Consider the following 22,138-nt stretch of genomic DNA (forward strand, 5'->3'; position numbering starts at 1 on the left):
CCTGTCCCACCTCAGGGAAAGAGTGCTTCTTTGTTGCTGGGAGGCAGGGACTCCTGGATTCCACAAGGTAGGAGGGCTGGTGAGAAGACTGCCTAACTCACCTCATCAGAGCCAGGCGCCTGAGGCAGGGTGAGGGACAGAATCCTCTCTGAAGACTTCTGTCCTAGGCGCAGATGCAGATATGGTTTGGTGTCCTGCAGCCATGGAAACTGCAAGCAACACTGAGCGGTGTGGGAAGTCTTCCCGCCTCTTCTGATGGGAAGCAATCCTGCTGTTGTGGCCCAGGCCTCTAGATCCCGCAGGCCTCTGGATCCCTGAGGGGCGGGATCTAGAGACCAGCACAGTTGGGCTCTGGGTTACCGAAGTGCACACTTAAGTGGCTCCTAAATGTCTATATTGTGAGGGTCGGGAGTGGCGGTGGTTGGGTGCATTTGATTGGAAGGGTACTCGGGGGTAGGTCTTGATGCTGCACTAAGCTTTTAATTTCTGTTGTTTACTTCAGGTGGGCGTGGTGCAGCATGGCGGAGGTTTTTACCCAAGGGGTTATCACTCAAGTAATAATCCTCCAAACCCCAACTTCGGGAAGAGTAAGAAGCCGCGACTGCGGCTCCGGAGGATGGGTATACTGCCACAGAGCCTGCGGGGCCGCTCATCCCCAGTCCTCCGTGGAAAGGGAACCGGCGGACCCGCGCCCTGGCGGTGCTGGGGAAACCCCGGCTGTCCCCGTGGAGCCGGCCCGAGAAGGGGCGGGGCCTGGAGGTACACTACACCGGGGCACTCCACTCCGAGCCTGCAGCTCTGGCGTCCCTGGCCCTCGCGTAGCGTGGGGCAATTAGGCGCCCCGCCCGCCCGCTTGCTTGAGCGACGCCAAGGGCGGGGACGCAACTGCGGGAGCGGGCGGGGCGCGCACGCTCACAAAGTGAGGTTTCCCAAAGGACCCGAACCTGTTTTCGCCTCTGGAAATGTGCCTAGTACTCCCCTTGGCCCTGATCTAGCGCGGGCCAGCAGGTGGACGAGGTTTAGTTGGCTCCACACTCAAGGCCACTGTCAAAGGGGGTCTTCGTTGAAGAAGCGGCAGGGCATGGGGCTTGGGTTCGGCGGGGGTTTAAGTAAGAATCAGTGCTCATGGCAGTAAGACGCCCCAATGGAGTTCAAATAAAAGGGGGACGTCCTCTTCCCCAGACCACTGCCCCGCCAAGGGACCCCGCCGTCTTGGCTCGCTCATGGGTGTCCTCCCAGAATCTGCTCTGCAAGCACGAGCGATCTTGGGCGTGCCACCACGGCTTTCAAAAAACCCGCACAAACCGAGAGAATTATATGTGGTTTGATTCTTTCACTTAAGCGGAGTCGCGTCCCACTTCTCGGAGCCCCGACGCAAGAGCCTCTGTCGTGTGCTCTCCGGGTCGCAGGGAAACAATGCCAGTCCTCTCCGCGCGCAGGCGGACATGGCGGGGCAGCGACAGCGGAGAGGGCAGAGCCTGGTAGTCGACCGGGCTCCACCTTTTGGTTCCAAGCACCCTGTCAGCCGGGGACGCGCACCTATCCGGCTTTTAGGGACTACGTGCGTCGAGACACGGCGTGGAGGGCCGGGCCACTGCCCGGAACATCCCTTCTGCCCTCCCGGAACTCGTCTTCACAGCTGCAGCACCGGGCGGAGCAGAGGAGGCTGGTCCCCCAGAGCCTCCGAGTTGGGTGCTAGAGCGGCCAGGCCTCTGGGCCAGGTCGAGCCCGGGACGACTACGGCTGCGTCACGCGGGATTGGGGGGGCGGGGCCGCCACGGGCGGAGGCCGGAGCCGGAAGCGGAAGAGGCGCTCGGAGCGGGCAGTGGGGCCTAGCCGCAGCCCGAGCCTGGGAGACGGTGAGTGTGGGCCGGGGCCCGCGGCGGCAGCGGCGGCGGCTGGGGTGCGTCGGCTGGGCGGGCAGGCTGGTGTGGGTACCCGTGCTCTCGGTTCAGTCTCGGCCTACACCGTTTCTTTCTCCTCATCGGCTCACCTCAGGCCGCGGCCCCGACCTCTCACCCCTGACCCGCCGCTTCTCTCCCGGAGGGCGGCCACTGCAGACCCCAACTTCTGGATCCCGCGGTGTTGGAGGCGGAGCCCAAGCGGCCTCTGAGGCCCCTGCGAGGATCCGGTTTCTGCCCTACGTCTGCCCGCCGGATGAGTTCGGGGTCCGACCTAGGATAGCCTCAAAGGGCTTCGGGATCGCTTCCCTACTCCCGACTCGAGGCTTAGTCGGCAGGCTCTTCTTCCCCGCGCCGCCTGGAGTTTGATTCTAGCCCAGGCTGACCGCCTCAGCCCGCCGGGTCTTCCTTCCATACCACTAGTGGCGGTTACCGGGGACCGGGCGAAGGAAGGGATGTGATGGAGGGCCTCAGGTCCCATCGTATTTTGTTGTTATGATGGAGCCGCTTCAGCCCAGGGAGCAGGCCAGGCCAACTTGACTGTACAAATGCCCAGGCTACTCCTCGGTCCGGCCAGGAGTCTATGCTCCAGTTCCGGGTGCGGGTGCCCTGATGTGGAGCCGGGGTGGGAATTGCTTGAGCCAGGCCCCCGTCAAGGCGGAGTTGGCGGCTTTCCAGCTTCCCTCCTCCGTGCCCTTGAAAAGGAGGAGCGCTTCACCCGGCGGCGGCCGCGGCTTCCGAGGTGGCAGGTTTGAGGTTGCAGTGGTGGGGCAGTGCCAGCCAAAAATAACCATGGGGCACTGGGGTGGCTTGAATCCGGGAGGGCAGCCGCTGACCTGGCTGGCTGTTCTTGTCAGCCCAGTTCTTTGGCCAGGAAAAGCAAAGGAGAAGCCGACTAGGCCTGTGCTCAGAGAAAAGCTGGCATCCTTGTCCCGGTTTCCTTCTCATTGCTTTTTCATTGTGCAGAGCCTCCTGATGCACAGTTGTGTCCCTTAGCTTCTTGAAACTACCTGCTTGCTGAGGTCTCAATCAGTGACAGTTGGTGAGAAAAGGGATCTGCTAAAGCCCTGCCTGAGAGGATGAGGAGAAGCACCTGGTGTTTCTGTATTTCACCTGCCTCGAATGTTATAGGAGAGATTGTCTTCTCTATTATTGCTTTGTGTGTGGTACTTTATGGCTCTCATACTTGCAATTCCTTTGCCAGGCTGGTAGGTGTTGTCTTATTTTCCAGGCATAAAAGTGTGTTATCTTTGTTTTCCAAGGCACAAAGTGACTTGTCTAAGGTCACAAGGCCAGTAAGTAAGTGGCAGCACTGGGATTTAGTCAGGGTTTTCTGCCAGAGGTCTCTTCTCTCAGATCCCTTGAAGAAGAGGCTTATAAAATGTCCTTAAGACATTTAATAGCACTGAAGGGTTATATGGAACCTTTTTAGGTTAATGAAAAGTGCCTTTAGTACCTCTTGTGGGCCCAAGGTATTTGACTTATAAGAAAGACTTATTTAATTAAGAGATTACCGTTTCTTTGTTGTAAGAGGAAGCTAAAGATCAGGTAGTTTTAACAACTTACCCAAAGGCAAACAGCTGGCAGTGGCATTGTCACAATTCAGACTGACATCTGACTCCCAGTCTACGACTTTCCATTCATGTAAACATGTGTGGACATAAGAAACCTTTAGGTCCTGGGATGAAGGGATGTGGATTAGACTATATCCACATCCAGATTTGGTGCTTTGTCTGCTCAATGAGGTTGGACAGGATTACTCCTTGCCTTGTGGGAAGGAGTGTGCCCTGACCAGTGGAGCGTCTTCTGGGTTAATTAGTGGAGTGAAATAAGGCTTTCAGTCCATAGCTTGGGCACCTGATCCAGGGTAATTGCAGAAAAACAGTGAGACATTAGTCAGATCATCATCAGAACAACAAATATAAGTTCTGTCACTGAGTTTACATAGTGTTTATCTCCAAGGATTGCTGGGGACCAGGCTTTCAGGTGTGTTGAAGGGGGTATTGCTACTGGGGAGATTGAGGGCATTGCCTTTCTTAGGACCATGGAAAAGCTTCCAGGGGCAGTGGCAGGTATGCCACATCATCCTGCTTATCCTCGGGGAACTGTTTCATCCTGATAGACTGCGCTGGAGAGATGTGGTAGCCTTGGTGGATTTGTCCAAAATGTGCTTGGTTGGCAAGCCCAGGACTGCCCAGGATGGGAGACTGGCTATGGCCAAGTAGATGCTTGGAAAGAGGCTGTCCAAATTTCTTGCCTAGCCGTCCTGTGGAAGTAACGTCAGAAGCTGGGATGCAGGTGGAACAGGGAGCTGGCCTCACATATCCACCTTTCTCAGCTGATGGCTGATCCAGCTTGACAGTTTCCTTTGGTGGATATAAGTTGCCACTGGACAGGAATATTGAGGTGGGGCCTTGCCTATCTGTGTAGACAGGCTTGCCAGCCAGCAGGTCCTTTAGCTACTCCTGAGATGGGCGTAGAAGAGAGTGCTGGAGCAGGCGAGATAGAAGAGGGGATGGTACCTGTATTGTTAGGGAAACATAAGGCACCTTGGCATGGCACTGCAGGTGGTCTGCGGGTGGTAAATGGACCCCAGGCAAGCAACTTAGGCACTCTGGGATCCTGACATCCTGCTGGTGCTGAGACCTAGTGTGGGCCGAAAAGGGTTGAACAGGTCCACGTCCACGTCCATGTCCACGTCCACGTCCACTTGGCTAGACCCTCCTATAAGCTAGGGAGTGCCAGTGAGCCACTGTGTGCCTCTTTTTCCAAGGACTTGTTTTCTTATCTGCTGTGGCTCCTGGTGCTGACTTGTTTTAGGGCCTCAGCCAGGTAACTTTGAGCCTCTCAAACCAGGCTTTGGCTCTTTGCTCTGTGTGTTGGCTCCATGCCAGCTGCCCTTTGGCCTCAGGCTTTCCAGAGCATTCAAGTCATGGAACCTCACAGGCAGAAGGGAATTGAGTACAGGAGTCTCCCTTTTCTCCCCCTACCTTGGCATCCCTGTGATAGTGCTCACCATCTTTACCCTGTATTCCCACCTTGGCCCACCCAGTTCCCTGAGTGCTTGGGTCTCAGGCCATGCCAGGGAGGCAGCTGTTTATTTGTTCACTGGCAGAGAAGGGAGTTACCCATTGTCTGCTGTTTGGCCAGTGTGACCTCAGAGTTCTTCTTCACTTCATAAACCCCTGGGAGGGGCTGCCCCCAAACATAACAATGGGCCTCTTCTTCAGGAGCATCTGGTGTGCCCCACGCCACCCTGTGGCTGGAGGCAGCAGGCTGTGTGTTGAGCAGGGCTCTTTCTCACTGCCTAGATGCATCACTGTAAGCGATACCGCTCCCCTGAGCCAGACCCGTACCTGAGCTACCGCTGGAAGAGGAGGCGGTCTTACAGTCGGGAACATGAAGGGAGACTACGTTACCCAGCCCGAAGGGAACCTCCACCCCGAAGATCTCGATCCAGAAGGTGAGTGGGAGCTGGGTAGGAAAGAGGGACTCCTTTTAGCTGGGCAAGGAAGATTGTCTGGAGGCTTTGGCAGCCCCAGTCTCTCCGAGATGACTCTACTTCTGCCCATCTCTCCTTCCCCAACCCCTCTGGGCTCCTTGTCTAATCTCAACCGGCATTTTCTGGCCTTAAGTAGCAGCCTTTCTTGCCACCCTTTCTTTGTCCTGGAGTGTCTCTTTCTCTTCTCCCTGTACATTCTTCATTTTCTAAGCCAGTGTCTCCCCTGCCAACCTCCTGAGCCTTCCTCATTGTGAATTAGGAACATAGTCTCAGTCTAGGAAAGATTGGTCCCTGGTCCTGTCTCAGGCCCCAGACTAAAATTATAGTCATAGCAAGCTATAGGTAACTTCAGAGTGTTGTTGCCCTCCACATGTTCACCTTCCCCTGTCCTCTGCCTTCTGTGGCACTGGAGGGATGCTGTCATTAGCCATGGTTCTGGGGGGTGAGCTTGGTATTTTCACACCTTCTCCTCCCCTGCTCACTTCCCCTCAGTCTGTATGCCTCTCCAACAAGCTTTCCCTGAAAGCTCTTTTTAGGGACCCACAGGCCTCTTACCTGCTGACAGGGACCTGGCTAGTGGGAGCAAGCGCCACACTTGACTGGTATCCCCATCCCCCTCTTGTCAGCCACGACCGCCTACCCTACCAGAGGAGATACCGGGAGCGCCGAGACAGCGATACATACCGGTGTGAAGAGCGGAGCCCATCCTTTGGGGAGGACTGCTATGGATCTTCACGTTCTCGCCATCGTCGGCGGTCACGGGACAGGGGGCCATACCGGACCCGAAAGCATGCCCATCACTGCCACAAACGCCGCACCAGGTCTTGTAGCAGCGCCTCCTCGGTGAGTGGTGGCCAGAGTGTGCTGGCTGGGGCCAAAGGCCTCATCTCTTTTTAGCCTCTCTCTCAGGCTGGCTGGTCTGGGTGAGTACTGCCAGCCCTGCGCGCTGCTGTGCGTGCATGTGTGTGTGTATGTGTTGTCTGGTCCAGGTGCAGGGCTGAGCAGGGACCTTGGCCCTCTGTCTTCTGGCCCATTGCCAGAGGCAGCTATAGGGCTTTGGCTCCAGCTCTGGCTGGTCCCAGCCTGTCTGTGTCTACACACTACTCCAGATCTAGGCCACATGGTGCAAGTGGCCAGGGACCCCAGTAGGTTGTCAGTATGTGACCTTGAGCTACATGACCTGGTCCTTCCTACCAGAGATCACCCTCGATGTAGCTGAGTGCTCTGACATGTGGACTGCACCCACCTCTGCAGTCTCATTTCCACACTCCTCCCCAGAGGCCCTGAGGCCACAGTGCCCCCATGGAGAGGATGTCAATCAGCTCTGACTTTTTCCTTTCTTATGGTGCTACTGGGACTTGAACCCAGGGCCTCACACACGCTGTACAAGTGCTCTACCACTGAACTACATCTCCATCCCACCCATCCACCTTTTTTTTTTTTTTGTATGGTAATTACTGTGTTGCCTAGGCTGGTCTTTGAACTACTGAGCTCAAGCCATCCTCCCGCCTCAGCTGTGACTACAGGTGTGCGTCACCATATATGGTCAGAAAGCTCTGAATGGGAGCTTCCCTTTTGACTTCAGCCAGGCCCTCTTCAGCCTCACTTCTTTTCAGGAGGAACAGTCACAGGAGGGACAGCTGTCTGTATGATGGGACTTTGGAAGAAATGGCAAAGAGGTCCACAGCCCAGGCAGCTCAAGGCCTCACCCTGTTGCAGGCCAAATACTAAGAACAGGGCTGGCCAGTGTTCTGATGTGGAGGGTGGTACAGATCTCGGCTGAGACCAGGAGCCCATACTGCACTCAGTCCCCTGGGAAGAAAGCCAGTGTGTGTTCTGAGGTTATGTGCTGTTTTCTCTTCTCCACATCCCTCTTCCCTGCCTCCCTTCTGCCGTCCATAAGGCTCCTGAGGATCAGTGGAGGGGCCAGGCATCTTCTCTGCCCAGCTCTCTCTGTGACTTCTTTGAGCGGCCATGGGTTGATGGTTGACTCTCTGCGTGCAAATCCGTCGTGGCCATGTGGCCTCTGTACAGTGCCACATGCTGCCACAGAATGGCAGTGCAAGTCTGTGGCTCTGCTTCTTCTCTTTTGGTGCCCTCTGTGGTTGTAAGGCTTGGGATGGGCCTGGCCTGTGAGCAGCACAGGTGCCAAGGCCAGGGCAGGAGCTGACTTGGGGCCTGTGTAGGCCAATCGTTGTAGGAGGACTGGAGGTCAGCCATCCCAGAAGATCCCAGGTTCCTTTCCTGCTTGAGACTGGTGGCAGGAGGACTGCTAATGGAAGGCTGTCTCTGGTAGTGTGGTTACTTCTGGCTAAGGGTGCCGTCTGGGGGCAGGTAGCAGCTTGGCTCTGTGTGGCAGCTGTCAGGCATGTGCAAAGAAGGCTGTGTGGGTGAAGGAGGCAGGCAAGGACAGTTTGGACATTCTGCAGCTGAAGCCAGGGTAGCCCTCCGACCAGTCCAGTTGGTCAGACCCAGGCTGGGCCAGCTGCCTTCTTGTGCTGTTTCTCACTGTGTCTTTAGCTCTGGCTAAAGGCACCATGGGAGGGCCAGGGAGGGGGAAGACTCTGAAGAAGAGGGAGTCAGGGCTGAGGCTGTCCTTAGGGCCTGGCCCCTTGGCGGCAGAGGCTGGACATCTTTCTGAGCGTTTGTGGCGCTCCTCTTATAGATAATGTCCGAGTTTCTTTACATACCTGTAGCTGTTTTTACTTTTCTGTTTTTGAAGTCAGTTTGTGTCTTGACGTGTCCCTTGCAATATCCCTATCGTTATATATGCTGTGTGCCTTATGAAATGCTGGGATCTGGAAAATCCAACCAACCAACCCACCGGCTCCTCACCGTCTCCACCTCTGCCTTTGACTGACACTTCAATCTGTCAATCGGAACCGCCTACCATGCGATTGGTCGGATGGCGTTTCGGGGGGCGGTGCATGCAGAGAAGCCAACAGAGCAGTAAGCGCAGCAGCCGGAGTGTGGAAGATGACAAGGAGGGCCACCTGGTGTGCCGGATCGGCGATTGGCTCCAAGAGCGATGTACAGCCACCTTTCGTAAAACTTTACCTCTCTACTTTCTACCCCCCTTGTTAGACGAGACCTCTCCTGCCTGGAGGGGCCTCTAGTGCGCGTGGCGCCTTAGTGGGGCCACAGTAATTGCCTGAATGACACAGACACTAGCAACTTCCGTTTTTAAGAGAGTAGCAGTGAGAGAGAAACCTCTTTTGTTTTTGAGAATTTGAATGCTGTGAACTTGCAGGAGCCGCCGACCTCCTGCCCTTCGGACTCTCATGCCCCACTTCTTTTCTCTTGTAGATGAGATCGTGGGGAACCTAGGTGAAGGCACCTTTGGCAAGGTGGTGGAGTGCTTGGACCATGCCAGGTGAGTGAGCTGGGGCAGCACAGCTGGCTCCAGATGTCATCCTAGGAAGAGTTAGCTTGAGGCTCTCAGGAGTGATGGCTCTCAGAGTTTTGAGAAAACTCTTTGGTGGGATTCTGATCTGTACATGTTGGAGTTTTGCTGACCTCCTGAAATAAGGGAGAGATCTTGAGGTTCAGCAGGCATGTGATGTCCCTGCCCAAGAACTGGTCGATAAATGGCTTTGCCCCAGTTCTTCAGGGCTATGATGGTATATATCAGAGCAGAGCTGAGGTTCTGGCTCCTCTGAGGCCTGGAGCTGCTTCCTGTGAGCTCATTCAGGTTCTTGACCTGGCAGGGGTTTCGGAATATTGCTAAGTCCAGCCCAGAATTGACAGCCGCCTACCCTAGTCTGTCTGAAAGGCTGTGCAAATCCTGGTTGAGAGAAATGACTCTGGACTTTTACCAAGCAGGTCACTGCCTTTCCCAGTGTGGCTAGAGTCTCACAGAGTCCCTGCTGAGTGTCAAGGAGAGTGGGGTGGGTATACTTATATATATTGTGCTGCTGGAAGCACTCTGCTCCCTCAAAGGCCTAAGAGTGTAACACCTTTGTCCTCTACCATTCCTCAAGACTAGAGGACTAGTTTCCTGTGTAGCTCTGGGTTGGGGAGGCTACCCCCTGGAAACCAGTTGCCTCCCTGCCTTACTAGGTCTCTGAACAGTAACCTTAGCCATGAATTGCTGGTGCCTCATTTGAACTATGAGCCATGTCAGTCACTCTTTTAAAGAATGCTGCATAGGGTTGCATATCTCAGCTATTAAGGCAGATCTGTGCTTCCACATTAAAAGGGTTGTTCAGATGCGTACAATGGTGCATGCCTGTAATCCCAGCAGCTTGGGAGGCTGAGGCGGAAGGATCGTGAATTCAGAGACAGCCTCAGCAACAATGAGGCGCTAAGCAATTCAGTGAGACCCTGTCTCTACATAAAATACAAAATAAGGCTGGGGATATTGCTCAGTGGTCAAGTGCCCCTGAGTTCAATCCCTGGTACACCACCCCACCCTGCCTCGAAAAAAAGGGCTGCTCAGTGCTGGGGTATAACTTAGTGATTGAGCACTTGACTAGCTTGTGCAAGGTCCAGCACTGGGAAAAAAAAATGAAATCTCTAGCACTGAAAATAAAAGAGGACTGCTTACAAAGGACAGTTAGACCCAGGAAGCAGCCATTTCTATGGGCATGAGGTAAAGCAGTGATATGACCAAGAGGAAATTTCCTTTTTCTCCCAGTTCCCATTTAAACATGCATGAATCCAGTGTGACCCAAGAGGTTAGGGTGGGGATCAGTGAGTGTAAGGATAGGACAGATTCAAGAATTGTGACATATAAGGGCAGCTAAGCTCTCTGGGCTGTGCCACTCTGAGGGAAAATGAGCCTCTGAAGTCGTTAAGGAGAAGACATAGGACCCAGAGATCCTTCAGGGGACCTTAAAGGGAGACAAGGCTGGCAAAGTGATTTTATAAACGCTCAGTGAGAGGAAAGCCTCATCCTCAGAGCCAGTAGACCTGGTGGGTCTTCTCTAAAAGCCTTATAATCCCTTTGTTGAGGATTGAAGTGCCATGGCAGGATCTTGTGCTGGGAGGCTGGGGGTAGTTGCCTTTGTTCTGAGGTCCTGAAGGTCTGAGGAAATTGTCTAGGGAGAACAAAGGGTATTCTCTAAAAGGTGCCTTTGCCTTTGGGCCTGTGGACCTACCTGTACCTAGGCACCAGGAAGTCAAGAACATTGATGGAGGCCTCAGAAGATACCCTTGTGGGTCAGGGCCAATTCATTGCCAAGTCACCACTGGGCATCTGAACATTAGCTGTCCTTGACAGGGCCTCAGTAGGTTTTCTTCTCTCTTCACATCTGCAAATGGCATACTGAGGTGGGCAGAGCAAGGATTGTTTAGATCCTTCTTGGACACCTAATAAGAGTTCCTGGTACTCTTCAGTTATTGGTAAATGCTGTGGCTGATAGGCAGGCAGGGAGGAGGGCCTGGGAATACCCTGGAGTACCCTGGCCTCCTGGAACCCTTGCCCCCAGAGGCTCTTTGGCTTGTAGATGTGCTTAGGTCAAGAGGTATAGTAGGGAGGGCTCTGAGTGGGACAGCCTGGCCTGCAGCTTATATCACTGGCTGGGCTCTGAGAACCTAAAAGCCTGAGATCAGCATGGAGCCTGAGAGATCTAACTCAGATGTTAGGCAAATTTGCTATTAGGTGACAGATCTGGTAATGCATCATGCAGACTGGGCCTCAAGTGTCTATTCTCTTCAGGCAAGCTATTCATGGAGCCTGTTTGTTGGGAGTTGCTAGGTTAGGGTGGAGGGTGAAAGAGGGGCTGGGCAGCCACTGATGAGAACTTATGCTTCCTTCCTGTGTGCCAGAGGGAAGTCTCAGGTTGCCTTGAAGATCATCCGCAACGTGGGCAAGTACCGGGAGGCTGCCCGGCTAGAAATCAATGTTCTCAAGAAAATCAAGGAGAAGGACAAAGAGAACAAGTTGTGAGTGTCTGCAGTACTTGGGAGGGAAGCCTTCAGGGGACAGAGTTTGCTCCAGCCCCAACTGCTTGGGGTTTCACTGTGTCTTGCCACCTCTTTGGCACTGTGCCTTCTCAGCACACTCCAGAGTGAGTCTTACCTAAACAGCTGTTGGACTTTAGTCCAGGCTTCACACCAGCCAGCTTTGTGTTCTGAGGCAAGCCCCAGCCTTGCATTTGTGAATTGGAGACTTTGCTGGTTGCAAAACTGTTTGGGGACCTCACATAGTAAGAGACCTCCAGAGGAGAGCCTTCCTTTAGCAGATAGACTGAGCACATATGTCCTCCCCCCTAGCATGGTGCCTAGCCAAGCTTGGACAGAGGGCCAAGTCCACACAGACCCTCAGGAAGCTCAGTAGCAAGAGGGTGTCCTTTGGTATGGTAGGCTGCCACTACTCCACCTCACCCTCAGCAACTCTGAGGCAGGGCTTCTCTCATCCTGTAAGTGAATGAGCTCAGACCAGAGCCCTGGCCCTCTGTGCAGCAGGAAGTTCAGTCTTGCCCAGAGTTCATCTGGGTGATGGATGGCCAGTGGGGAGATGTGCTCTGGCTCTGCTCTCTTCACATGTATCTGCATTGTGGTGTACAACCCAGTGGCCTAGGAGTGGGTGGGGGCTGTCTTCATCTGAGGAGCAGTGAGGCAGCCCCCAGCACAGAGCCTGAGCCCCACCCATCCTTCTCCCCCAGCCTGTGCGTCTTGATGTCTGACTGGTTCAACTTCCACGGTCACATGTGCATCGCCTTTGAGCTCCTGGGCAAGAACACCTTTGAGTTCCTGAAGGAGAATAATTTCCAGCCTTACCCCTTACCACATGTCCGACACATGGCCTACCAGCTCTGCCACGCCCTTAGATGTAAGTGTCCACCCTACACTCCTGCAGCAAAGTCTCCTGGTTATTCTTGACTGCCCCCATTCACTCCAGAGCATTGCTAATCATTGTGTTGGGCCTAAGAGGCCCCCAGGGGCCCTAGTGAAAGGTCTTCAATCTTTAGGTAGGAACCTTAGTATTAGGGTGGAAAGGCTAGTCTCTCCCCCTCCTCCAGGGACCTCTTGGGCTAGGCTCTGCCCCCAGGTGCTCAGGAAGAAAACAGGGAAGGGCTGCTTTAGATTTGGCCCAGGAGCCAATCCTGCCACCCATGTTCATGCATAGGAGAAAAGGTAGAAACTAGACGTGATAGACTCCTCTACCTCTGTCTAACCATCTGCCTGCCAGCTTTGAAGAACATATTTGGTGGTATAAGTGTTCAGCACCATCAGATTTGTGACAATTGTAGAACATAAAGGACTCTTATGTAAAGCAATAAGATATAGATTGAGGATGTGTGGGGTCTGGATGGGTAGCAGGAAGAGGGACAATCAAGCTCAAGGGGAACAGCTCAGCAGAGGCCTAGTGCAGCATGCTGAGACTCACTCGAGTGGAGAGAGGGCTTATATTGGGAAGTGGTGGGTCACAGAGTTGTGAGGGTCTTATATGCCAGATGTGATTGAGTGTGAAGCCACTGTTGGTGGGCTGAAGGCAAAAGCCTTCCCTGCTTAGGGCTGGCTTCATGGGTGAGTGATCCTGTGGCCAGTTACACTTCAGTTTTGAGTAAGGGGCCTGTGTGTTCATTTCACAACAGACCCTGCAAAAATTACACAGGGAGTGGCAAGCCACCTGAAGCTGTTTGCTGTGACTTTGGTGAAAGATTGGAAAGGAGGCCTGGTCTTTGCAAAGGAGAGGAGGAAGGAGGTTTTGGGGATGGAAAACCTGCCCTTCCCTGTCCTCCTTCTAAAGGCAAACCCTCAGAGTCTCAGGTAGAGCTCTTGAGAGGGATGCCAGTGGGGAGATAAGATCAGGTCCAGCTCTCTGCTGAGGATGGGTATGCACAGCTCTGGCAGTTGCTGGCTTTGGAGGAGTCTAGGCTAGAGCTGGTGGGAGAGCCAGAGGGGAAAACAAGGGTCTCAGGGTTTGCTTCTTCCTCTTCCCCTACTTCTCTAGTTCTACATGAGAACCAGCTGACCCACACAGACTTGAAGCCAGAGAACATCCTGTTTGTGAATTCTGAGTTTGAAACCCTCTACAATGAGCACAAGGTAAAAAGCATTGTTGGGGCATGGGTGTGGCACTGCTGGGGCTGGTTTACCACCTGGTAGATTGACCTGGCTGGCCTACCTTGTCTTTCAGAGCTGTGAGGAAAAGTCAGTGAAGAACACCAGCATTCGAGTGGCTGACTTTGGCAGTGCCACCTTTGACCATGAGCATCACACAACCATTGTGGCCACCCGTCACTATCGCCCGCCTGAGGTGATTCTTGGTGAGTCAGCCTTGTTACACCTGGCAGTTAACCCTGGGGGGTCACAGAGTGGTGGCATGTCTGTCAGTCTGCCACCAGGGTTGGCAGTGTCACAAGACAGGTTGACTTGGCCTTGTAGGAAAAGCCTTAGAGTGGGCCTTGTACATTTGGACAAGAGTCCCTTCAGCCAGAGTGGCAGTAACCCATGACCTCTAGGCTAAGTCTCACAGCTTCTTCCTCATTTTGGCTTGCAGAGCTGGGCTGGGCACAGCCCTGTGATGTTTGGAGCATCGGCTGCATTCTCTTCGAGTACTACCGGGGCTTCACACTCTTCCAGGTACATTATTTGAGCTGAGTGCTGCAGGACCCTGGGGTGGGAAGCCCTGAGTGACTGAGGGGGACAGGTGTCTTCCATCCCCCACCAGTCATGTGAGGTCCAGACTGTTCAGAATTGTGGATGCTGAGGAAAAGGCAGAGATTGGCACACAGTTGGAACACTCAGGAAAGAGCTTTCTGCTAGGACAGAAGAAGACTAGGGTAGGTGGGAGAAGCGAGTTGTAGGCAAGGGGGCACAGCATGAGTGCAGGCTTGAGAATGGATCGGGATTGGGCACCCAAACTGAGGAGAGTGAAAAACCAGAGTGTTGTGTAGTCAAGGCCTAGTGCAGCATGCTGAGACTCACTCCAGTGGACAAGTTCACCTGCAGAGCTGCCTCCACATCAGAGTTTGGAAGGTTCCATTGGTAGATTTGCAATTCCTGGGCAGGGAGGCTACTTGCCCATCTCTTCTCACTCGTTGTACTCCCTGAAGGGGCTGAGGCTGGGACTGACCCCTACATGCTCTGTCCCTGGCCTTCTCTAGACCCATGAAAACCGAGAGCACTTGGTGATGATGGAGAAAATCCTAGGGCCCATCCCATCACACATGATCCACCGTACCAGGTAAGGAGCCCTGGTGGTTTTCTCGGGGCAGTGGAGGGCCTTTTCCTGGCTGTGAGTTAGGAGGGCACTTGAGATATGTTCAGTCTTTTTTGGACATTACATGGCCCTCCAGGCTCCTAACAATGTTCCTCATGTGTCCCTCCAACTGAATTGGTACAACTGCAGCCCAGACTTTCCTGCCCTGCTGGGTCAGGACTGTTGGGTCCTGCCCTGCTGACCCAGACTGCTTCTATCTTGGGTTCAGCCAGGAGCTGCCATTCTCCATCTCCCACCACTCTTAAATTCCCTCTCCCTTAATTTTTAGAAAGCAGAAATATTTCTACAAAGGGGGCCTGGTTTGGGATGAGAACAGCTCTGATGGCCGGTATGTGAAGGAGAACTGCAAACCTTTGAAGGTCAGTTTCTGGCTTCCCCCAGCTCAACTCATGCCAAGGAGACCCCAGGCACCAGACAAACAGCAGAGACAGAACGGGCAGCTAAAGGCTGCCTCCTCGTTCCCGCTCTGTGGGAGACAGCACCCAAGACTGTTGGGTGTTGGCAGTGAGGTTTCCTGCAAGCTGCCCCAGAGGGGCCCTTAGCCCTACCCCTTCCCCACAGGGTGGCTATGAATATAATTGGGGAACACCGGAAGAGCCAGATGTCAGAGACCCTGCTGCTTCCTGACCCTCCCTCTCATCTCAATTTTGGGAAGAACTAGGCAGGACTGAGGCAAGGGGGAGGGAAGATGTAAACATGGCCAGGAAGTCTGTCAACTGCATCTGGTGCCTGGACAAGTGAATTTGCAGAGGTGATTTCTACCCACCTGTCAGGACTTTGCATGTGGGGTAGAGGCACCAACCCAGCAAGACACCCAGTAGCCTAAGTTCTGAGCAAAACCTTAGAACTTGGGCATGAAAGGCAAGGAGCTGCTGTTGTCTGTCCCAGAGGGCGGAAGTAGAGTCCTCCAAGGAGGCATCCCAGAGGCAAGGGGACTGCTGTGGACCCTGCTGTGACACTGAGGCACCTTGTGTCCTTGAGCAGAGTTATATGCTCCAAGATTCCCTGGAGCATGTGCAGCTGTTTGACCTGATGAGGAGGATGTTAGAATTTGATCCTGCCCAGCGCATCACACTGGCGGAGGCCCTGTTGCATCCCTTCTTTGCTGGCCTAACCCCTGAGGAGCGGTCCTTCCACACCAGCCGCAACCCCAGCAGATGACAGGAGCAGGCCCATGCTCAAGGAGACGGAGAACGGGACTGGGCTGCCAGCCCCTTTTCTCCAGCCTCTTCCACCGGGCCTCGGCCAGAGCCACTCGATGAACAGTGCAATGTGAAGGAAGGCAGGAGCCTGCAGGGGAGGAGACTTGGTGCCCAGCTGCCAGAAAGCACAGATTTGACTCAAGCTATTTATATGTTGTAAAGTTATAATAAAGTGTTTCTTACTGTTTGTAATCCCTGGTACCAGTGTGTCCATCTCCAGGCTCCTTGTCTTCTCCCTTCCCCTGACCTTATTAATAAAGTCTTTCTTAGCAGCTCAGCTTGTGGAGAGCTAAGTGTGAACTGGGCCAGGCACAGAGGGGTGAGCCAATGAACAGACTAGACAGGAGGCTGGGCCCAGGAGCAAAGCAGTTCTAGCCCAAGATGGGGTTGAGGTGGCAGGCGATAAGACCCAGAAGGCTCCTGTACCCCTAAGCCCTGTCACTGGTTAGGACAAGCTATACATACCCAAAAACTGGTCTATTGAGGGTATAAGATGATCCAGGTGGGCTCCTAGATTGGGGAAGGCAGCTTGCAGAGCAGTTCATACAGCACAGGACTCAGTCATTCAGCTTTATTGTAGTGCTGGTTTTTGGTTCCCAAAAGCTGCATGAGTGATAGACTTGACCACCTGACTGAGGCTCTTGGGACTGGCCACTGGGCAGAATGCCTCCCAAGAGGGCTGAAGGTAGAGGAATTGCATCCATCTTTAATACCTATGGGGATGTACAGGCTGAGGGCAAGGAAAAAGTGCCACTTGCAGAAACAGGGAGAGGTTTGGACACAACTCCCAGTGACCCCTCAACAAGGCCATCACCCCAGAGACAAATTATTGGCATTAACAGTCTTTAGGACCAGAATTTAGCTAATTCTCCACTACACCCAGTCAGGGGGCCTGTATTTCCAGATAATCAGAACCTGTAACTACTGCTAAAATACCTGTCATACAGACTGCTCCCCACACTGGCCTTGCCTCTACAGAAAGAGGGTCTCATCTTGGGAGCTTGTCCCCAAGACTGAGCAGAGGGCTCAGGAAGGATACACAGCATAAGGGTCCCAGTCCCTGGCCTCTTCACACCACTGGAGACAACACTGGAGGGTTAATGAGAGGAAAGGAGGGACCAGCCCTCTGCCCTATTTGGAAAGAAAAGCGATAAGCAACCTGAAAAACCTACAACACCAGGGCCTATCCTGTGTCCACAATCCTTGGCAAGCCAGCCCGTGTACTCTTCAACAAGTGATGCATACAGAACAAAACCAAAGGCTTTAAAGCTTTTTGTAAGGGACCTGGCCAGCTCTCCAGATATGGATCTTGTCCTGCCAGCCTCCAGGGACCAGGCATGTCCTGTGGCTTGGTTTCTTAAGATCTGAGCAGTAGGTGCTCCCATGGCCACGCCCCACCACCAGCTCATACAGAACCAGCCTCATTTGAGTATCTGAGATGGGCCACTGGCCCCAAGTCTGTATCTAGAGTAGACGACTTGAAAGGATTCAAAGCCCAGAAATAAGGGCAAGGGTGGAGCCCAGGCAGGAGAGGGACCCTGCTCTGGGACAACAGCTGCAGAGGACCATTTCAGGAAATGGGCACATGGAACTACAGGCAAGGAGGCAGCAAGTGGTGGTCTAGGACTGAAGCACCAGGGAGCCTCCTATGGCTCAGCACCAGGCTCCCCCAGGGCCTTCTGAATCCTGGACGTTAAAGCTGCACACTGAGGAGTCAACCCTCAGCTAGCGGGTGGGCACTGCTGGCAAGATGGGCACTCTGGTAACATGTGACCTTGTACTGAAGACAACAGAAAACCAGCTTAGAATCCCAACAGTTAACACCATCCAGATGCATCCCTTTCCCTGCCTCTCAAAATGATGGAGTGGAAAGACCCAAAGAAAAATCTCAGTGTAAAGTTTGGATCCGCTCAAGAGAAAGGTCAAAATCTGTGGTAGGGCAGAGGGAAGGCCTAAGCTGCCACAGCCCTCAAAACAGATGGAGAGCACAGGCCTACCCTCTGGCAGTCAGCTGCCTGCAGCCTGGTCTACATGATTAGAAGGGCTGCTTGGTGGGAGGAAGCAGAGGAGACAGTATGCCATAAGCTATAAAATAAAGCAGGTATAGGCCCCCTCCAGAACCTGGCCCAACCCCCAAGGCGCTCATGCAGGCTGAAGGGTTGTAAACCTGAAACACAGTCTCAGAGCTGCCTATGTCTGTAAACAAAACCCCACCTGGCACTCAGGGCCAGCTAGGTGCAGAGATGCCTGGAGCCGGGGTGCTCAGCCTGACCCCACCCCACACCCAGTGGGAAAGACTTCCTTCCCTAGCCACGGGCAAGTGACAGGTCAGGTTTAAGTATGTTCTGTTCTTTTACAGAAGAAACAAAGAAAAACTTAACAATAAGGTCCATGAAGCTTCACATCCTTAAGGCGTTCATCGTCAGGTTTGGTGGCAGGAGCAAAGGACTGCAGAGTCCAGTCTGCCCAGGGCCCCTCTAGGCAGAATGTAGAGGGATGACAAACTTGCAGCCAAAGGGTGAATGGTAGTTGATGCCCACCTCCTGGAAGACTTGCTGGGGAATGCCAATGTCACACAAATAGACACGGCCTGCGTGCTCCCCCAGTGGCAGAGGCAGGCCCAGTGCCAGTGACCATTTGGCATCGATGCCCTGTTCGACTTCATGCACAGGAGGGTCTATGCTGAGTACTGGTGCCCGGTTCTGGTTGGCCCAGGCCACGGCCGCTTTGTACCAGGGCTGATCCCGCAGGAAGGCATTCTCTGGGCAATCCAGGCAGTTGATCACCAGGTCAACAGGGCTAGTGGGCAGATCTGTAGGTGGAAAGAAAACTGTCTGAGTACCTAGAGCACACAGTGGCCAGGTTGTGCTGAGAGCGTTAAGTGGACCCAAGAGGGTCTTGCTTACCAGACACCCATCCAAAAGGCCCTGGGAGTTCCAAAGCCTGGATGGACTGGGTGCCAGAGGCTGAGAGTATGTCATCTAAAGAACCACTTCCCTCATGGGGTTTTGGGGCTGAAGTACTAACCTGACAAGAGTACAGACCTTCTCAAGGCACAAGGCCCTCACCACCTCTGCCTTGCAGGCAGGCCTCTGTACGCCCACTAATCTGGGACATTCTAAGCTCTGGGAAGGTAGTAGAGTCCACTGTGGAGTCAGCCCTCGCAGGGAAACCCTGATAGGGTCCAGGAGAAACAGGAGCTGATGACCTGATGACCAGCGAGCAGGTGAGAGCATGAGTGCCTACTCATTCTACTCTAGTTAGCCTGCCTTCTATGAAGCCCAAGTTTAAGAATGGGAAGAAACAATCACTGCTCTCCCAGCATTTATAAAGGCGCCTCTGCCTGATTGAACAAGGCCCCTGGGACAGTATAAGAACAGGGTATCTCAACAAGTACACATATCTTAGACTAGCTTAAGAAGTTAAACCTGAGAACAGCTGAAGACCAAATTCAAAGGTTGTTTCCTGAGTCTCATCTCCTACAGTAGCTGGATTATGAAACCTTTTGGGCCTCCAGAGAAAAAACTGTCTGAAGAAGGCATCATATTGGAGATTTCAACTCACACCAGTCCCCAATCCCAGCTCTCAGCCCACAGTAATGACATTTCTCATGACTTCCCTCTTATAACACATGAGTATGTGGAGTCCTTGTGGGTCTTGAGACACTAAAGAGTGGTGCCCACAGACTGTTTTAGTTCAGGCTCCACCCTGACTTGCTTCTGCACTCTGGCAAGGCCCTCTCTCTGGATATTTGCTCCAATTTTTCTCCCTCCATTCTCACTTAAACCCTGGTTCAATTAGACTTTGTCCCCACCACTGCACATGAGACTGCTAAATCTAATGGTTAATTCTCAACTTTCCTGTAAACTTAACCTAGAATGGATCATGGACACATCTGACTACGTTCCTTTTCTCACCTGGCGCTTGGATGCCACACTCTCCTGCTCTTCCTTCTCTCTCACCTGGCCATTCCTTCTCGTCTCCTTGGCTAGATTCTTAGCTCCCTGACTCTGAAATAAAGAGCTTACTCCTCTGACCCTCTTTCTACTCTCTTCAACTAAACACTTGGGACTCAAAGCTAGACCCCTTCTTTTCACTCCAGGTTCATAAACTTCCCACTGAATAACTGACAGTCATCTCAAACAGAGCCTCTGCTCTTCACCCCCACACCCTCTCCTCCACCAAGTCCCACCTCAGTGACAGGCCCTCAATTACTCAAGCCAAGAACCCAAATCATTCTTAACTCTCCTCTCATTCCCTACACCCAACGTGTTGACTCTATTTTCAGAACTGATTCAGAAACTAACCACTTCCCACCCTTCTACTGCCACTCTCAGCCACCATCAGCGCTTGCTCCAAGTCTCAACAATAGCATCTCAGCACCCATATGTACTCTGATCATGAACTCTAGCACCAGACTGCTCATCTGAAACCTGAGTCCAATTAGACCATCCCTTTGCCAATTCTTTCAGTAACTCTCCAGCCCACCCTGAGTAAAAGCCCAAACCCTCATTCAGGGTGATCTGTGGAGCCCTTCATGGCTGACCCTGAAATGCGTGTCTCCTACTCCCCATCTAACCTCCCAATATTCCTCCCCCGCCCTTCCCTGCTATTTCACTCCATAACACTTACTATCATATGACCTAGTGTGTTAATTATCTGTGCATTTACCTCTCCTAACCAGAATGTGAACTCTATGGAAGAATGGATTAAAAAAAAAAAAAATCTGTCCCATATTCCCAGTACCAGGAACAGTGCCTTTTCTGTAAGTATTTGTGAAATGAATACGTTGGTCTCCAGTTCTCTGTATGGGTAGTGAGAGAGGGCAAAGGGAGACAGGATAGAAAATAGGCCATCCACCAGGTTTCTTCCCATAGGCAGCTCCAAGACTCCTTACAGGCAGAATACCGTCTTGTATGCATGTGGAACCTTTCTGCAAGTTGCCACTGGGTGGCACCACCAGACCATCAAACTACCAAGGAGGTAGGTGCTCTTCTGGCCCCTCCTCCATTAGGGTGGGTTTGTTTGCTGTGCCTGGAACCCTAGCCCTCACACAGACAAGGTGAGCACTCTACCACTGTTCCCCAGCCCTAGGGCTCACCTTTGAGGCTAGACACTTGCTGACCCTGGGTCTTGCTGAAAAGAGACAGCTCGTTGGTGATGGACTCTAGCATCTTGACAAAATTGGGCAAGAAAAGGATGACCTGCACATCATGGTTGGCTAGGTGCCTTCCGCAACTAATACCCTGAGCCCCCTTCACATGGGGCCCACACAGCAAAGCCACTGTGGGCCTCTGATGAACATTCTTAGGATTCAACCTGGAACAGGAAAAAAAAAAAAAAAAAAAAGCAGTTAACAATTACTCTTACATCCCAATAACAGACAAAAAGGCACTTGCTGCTATCAGGGCTCTCTCCCCTGCTCACCAAGTACCAGGCTCCAAAGGGGCCAAACTCCGTAGCAGGCCTATAGGGTGTTGTTCCCACAGTCTCACACCCTGTCACTTCATTGCTGGGTCTTCCGATCAAGGAGTTCACCCAGATCTCATTGCATACACTACCACTTTCTGACTCAACACTGCTTAATGATTCTTCCCTGTCTGACCTGTCTGGTCCAAGCTCTGCCTGGCAAAGGTCTTTCTATCCCTGTAGCTTCCACTGGCCTTCATTCCTAAAACATTGCTCTGCTCAAGCAAGGCTGGTCTCGCTCTCTCCAGCACTTGTAAGGCTCTTTTTCTGCTTATATGCAAACCATGTCCCCTGCCCAGAAAGCCCTTTACTTTTCAAACTCCTACCTACCTTTTGAGTTCTGACTCAAGGTTTACTACTTCTGGGATTACTCTAGCTTGCACTAATTTTTCTCCTTTTCTCAACTCCTAATAAACTCACAGCAAGTACCAATATAGGGTAGTTCTAAATTGTCCTCAATCCACAGCCAATTCAAGTTTTCTTTTCCAAGCTTCCAGTAAGCTAAAAAGGATGATGCCATAGATATTACTAGTTAGTATCTACTTCACTGGACACTATGTGGACTGATGGATGCGTAGCACTTAGAAGTGCCAGACAAGTTAAGAAAGTACTTGACTATGTAGTCCATGGAGGAAGCAGCTGCCTTAGATAAAGCAGTCACTGTTCAAAGCTGATGCCTCTGGTCTCAAGAGAAACCATTAGAGTAAGGAGGTGTGGAAGATGGAACTTCCAAAGCCCTGGATCTATGCCCAACTATAGGCAGCACTGCTGGCTCACAAGGCAGGAAGGTGTGATGGACTACAAAGCTTAGGGGCAGAACAATGACAACCATCTCCCAAAGGGAGGAAGATGTTGTCAAACCAAAGAAAAGCTTTATAACCACCTCACTTTC

General features: G+C 52.8%; 2 protein-coding genes across 9 annotated transcripts in view; one reads left to right on the forward strand and one right to left on the reverse strand.

Moving 5' to 3' along the window:
- The first annotated feature begins 1,776 nt into the window (after positions 1–1,776).
- Clk3 (CDC like kinase 3) lies at positions 1,777–16,054 on the forward strand. Of its 4 annotated transcripts, XM_077109174.1 has the most exons (14): positions 1,777–1,859; positions 1,999–2,499; positions 5,213–5,364; positions 6,030–6,246; positions 8,337–8,433; positions 8,710–8,776; positions 11,173–11,289; positions 12,012–12,178; positions 13,304–13,398; positions 13,490–13,619; positions 13,853–13,935; positions 14,460–14,539; positions 14,844–14,934; positions 15,560–16,054. In XM_077109174.1, exons 2-14 carry the CDS (start codon positions 2,485–2,487, stop codon positions 15,734–15,736), a joined length of 1,488 nt encoding a protein of 495 aa, XP_076965289.1. In that variant the 5' UTR covers positions 1,777–1,859; positions 1,999–2,484; the 3' UTR covers positions 15,737–16,054. The 4 variants fall into 4 exon arrangements, with proteins under 4 accessions (XP_076965289.1, XP_076707209.1, XP_076707211.1 ...); XM_076851094.1 differs by lacking the exon at positions 1,999–2,499 and having other exon boundaries at positions 1,784–1,859; XM_076851096.1 differs by lacking the exons at positions 1,777–1,859; positions 1,999–2,499 and adding an exon at positions 2,591–2,650.
- Positions 16,055–18,105: 2,051 nt separating this feature from the next.
- The window catches only part of Edc3 (enhancer of mRNA decapping 3), a 50,331-nt gene continuing 46,298 nt past the window's right edge, over positions 18,106–22,138 (reverse strand). For all 5 annotated transcript variants that reach the window (XM_076851091.2, XM_076851088.2, XM_076851092.2 and 2 more), the window contains exons 6-7: positions 20,879–21,096; positions 18,106–18,589 (exon numbers count right to left, since the gene is read on the reverse strand). In XM_076851091.2, the coding sequence (XP_076707206.2) occupies positions 18,255–18,589; positions 20,879–21,096 (553 nt within the window). In that variant the 3' untranslated portion in view covers positions 18,106–18,254. The remainder of the gene's footprint in view (positions 18,590–20,878; positions 21,097–22,138) is intronic.

Source organism: Callospermophilus lateralis, chromosome 3, assembly GCF_048772815.1.
Source record: "Callospermophilus lateralis isolate mCalLat2 chromosome 3, mCalLat2.hap1, whole genome shotgun sequence".
NCBI lineage: Eukaryota > Metazoa > Chordata > Mammalia > Rodentia > Sciuridae > Callospermophilus > Callospermophilus lateralis.

Coding starts and splice junctions, on each gene's coding strand:
- Clk3 (XM_077109174.1), top strand. Junction 5,365..6,029: donor CGAAGATCTCGATCCAGAAG/GTGAGTGGGAGC, acceptor CCCTCTTGTCAG/CCACGACCGCCTACCCTACC. Junction 13,620..13,852: donor CCCGCCTGAGGTGATTCTTG/GTGAGTCAGCCT, acceptor TTTGGCTTGCAG/AGCTGGGCTGGGCACAGCCC.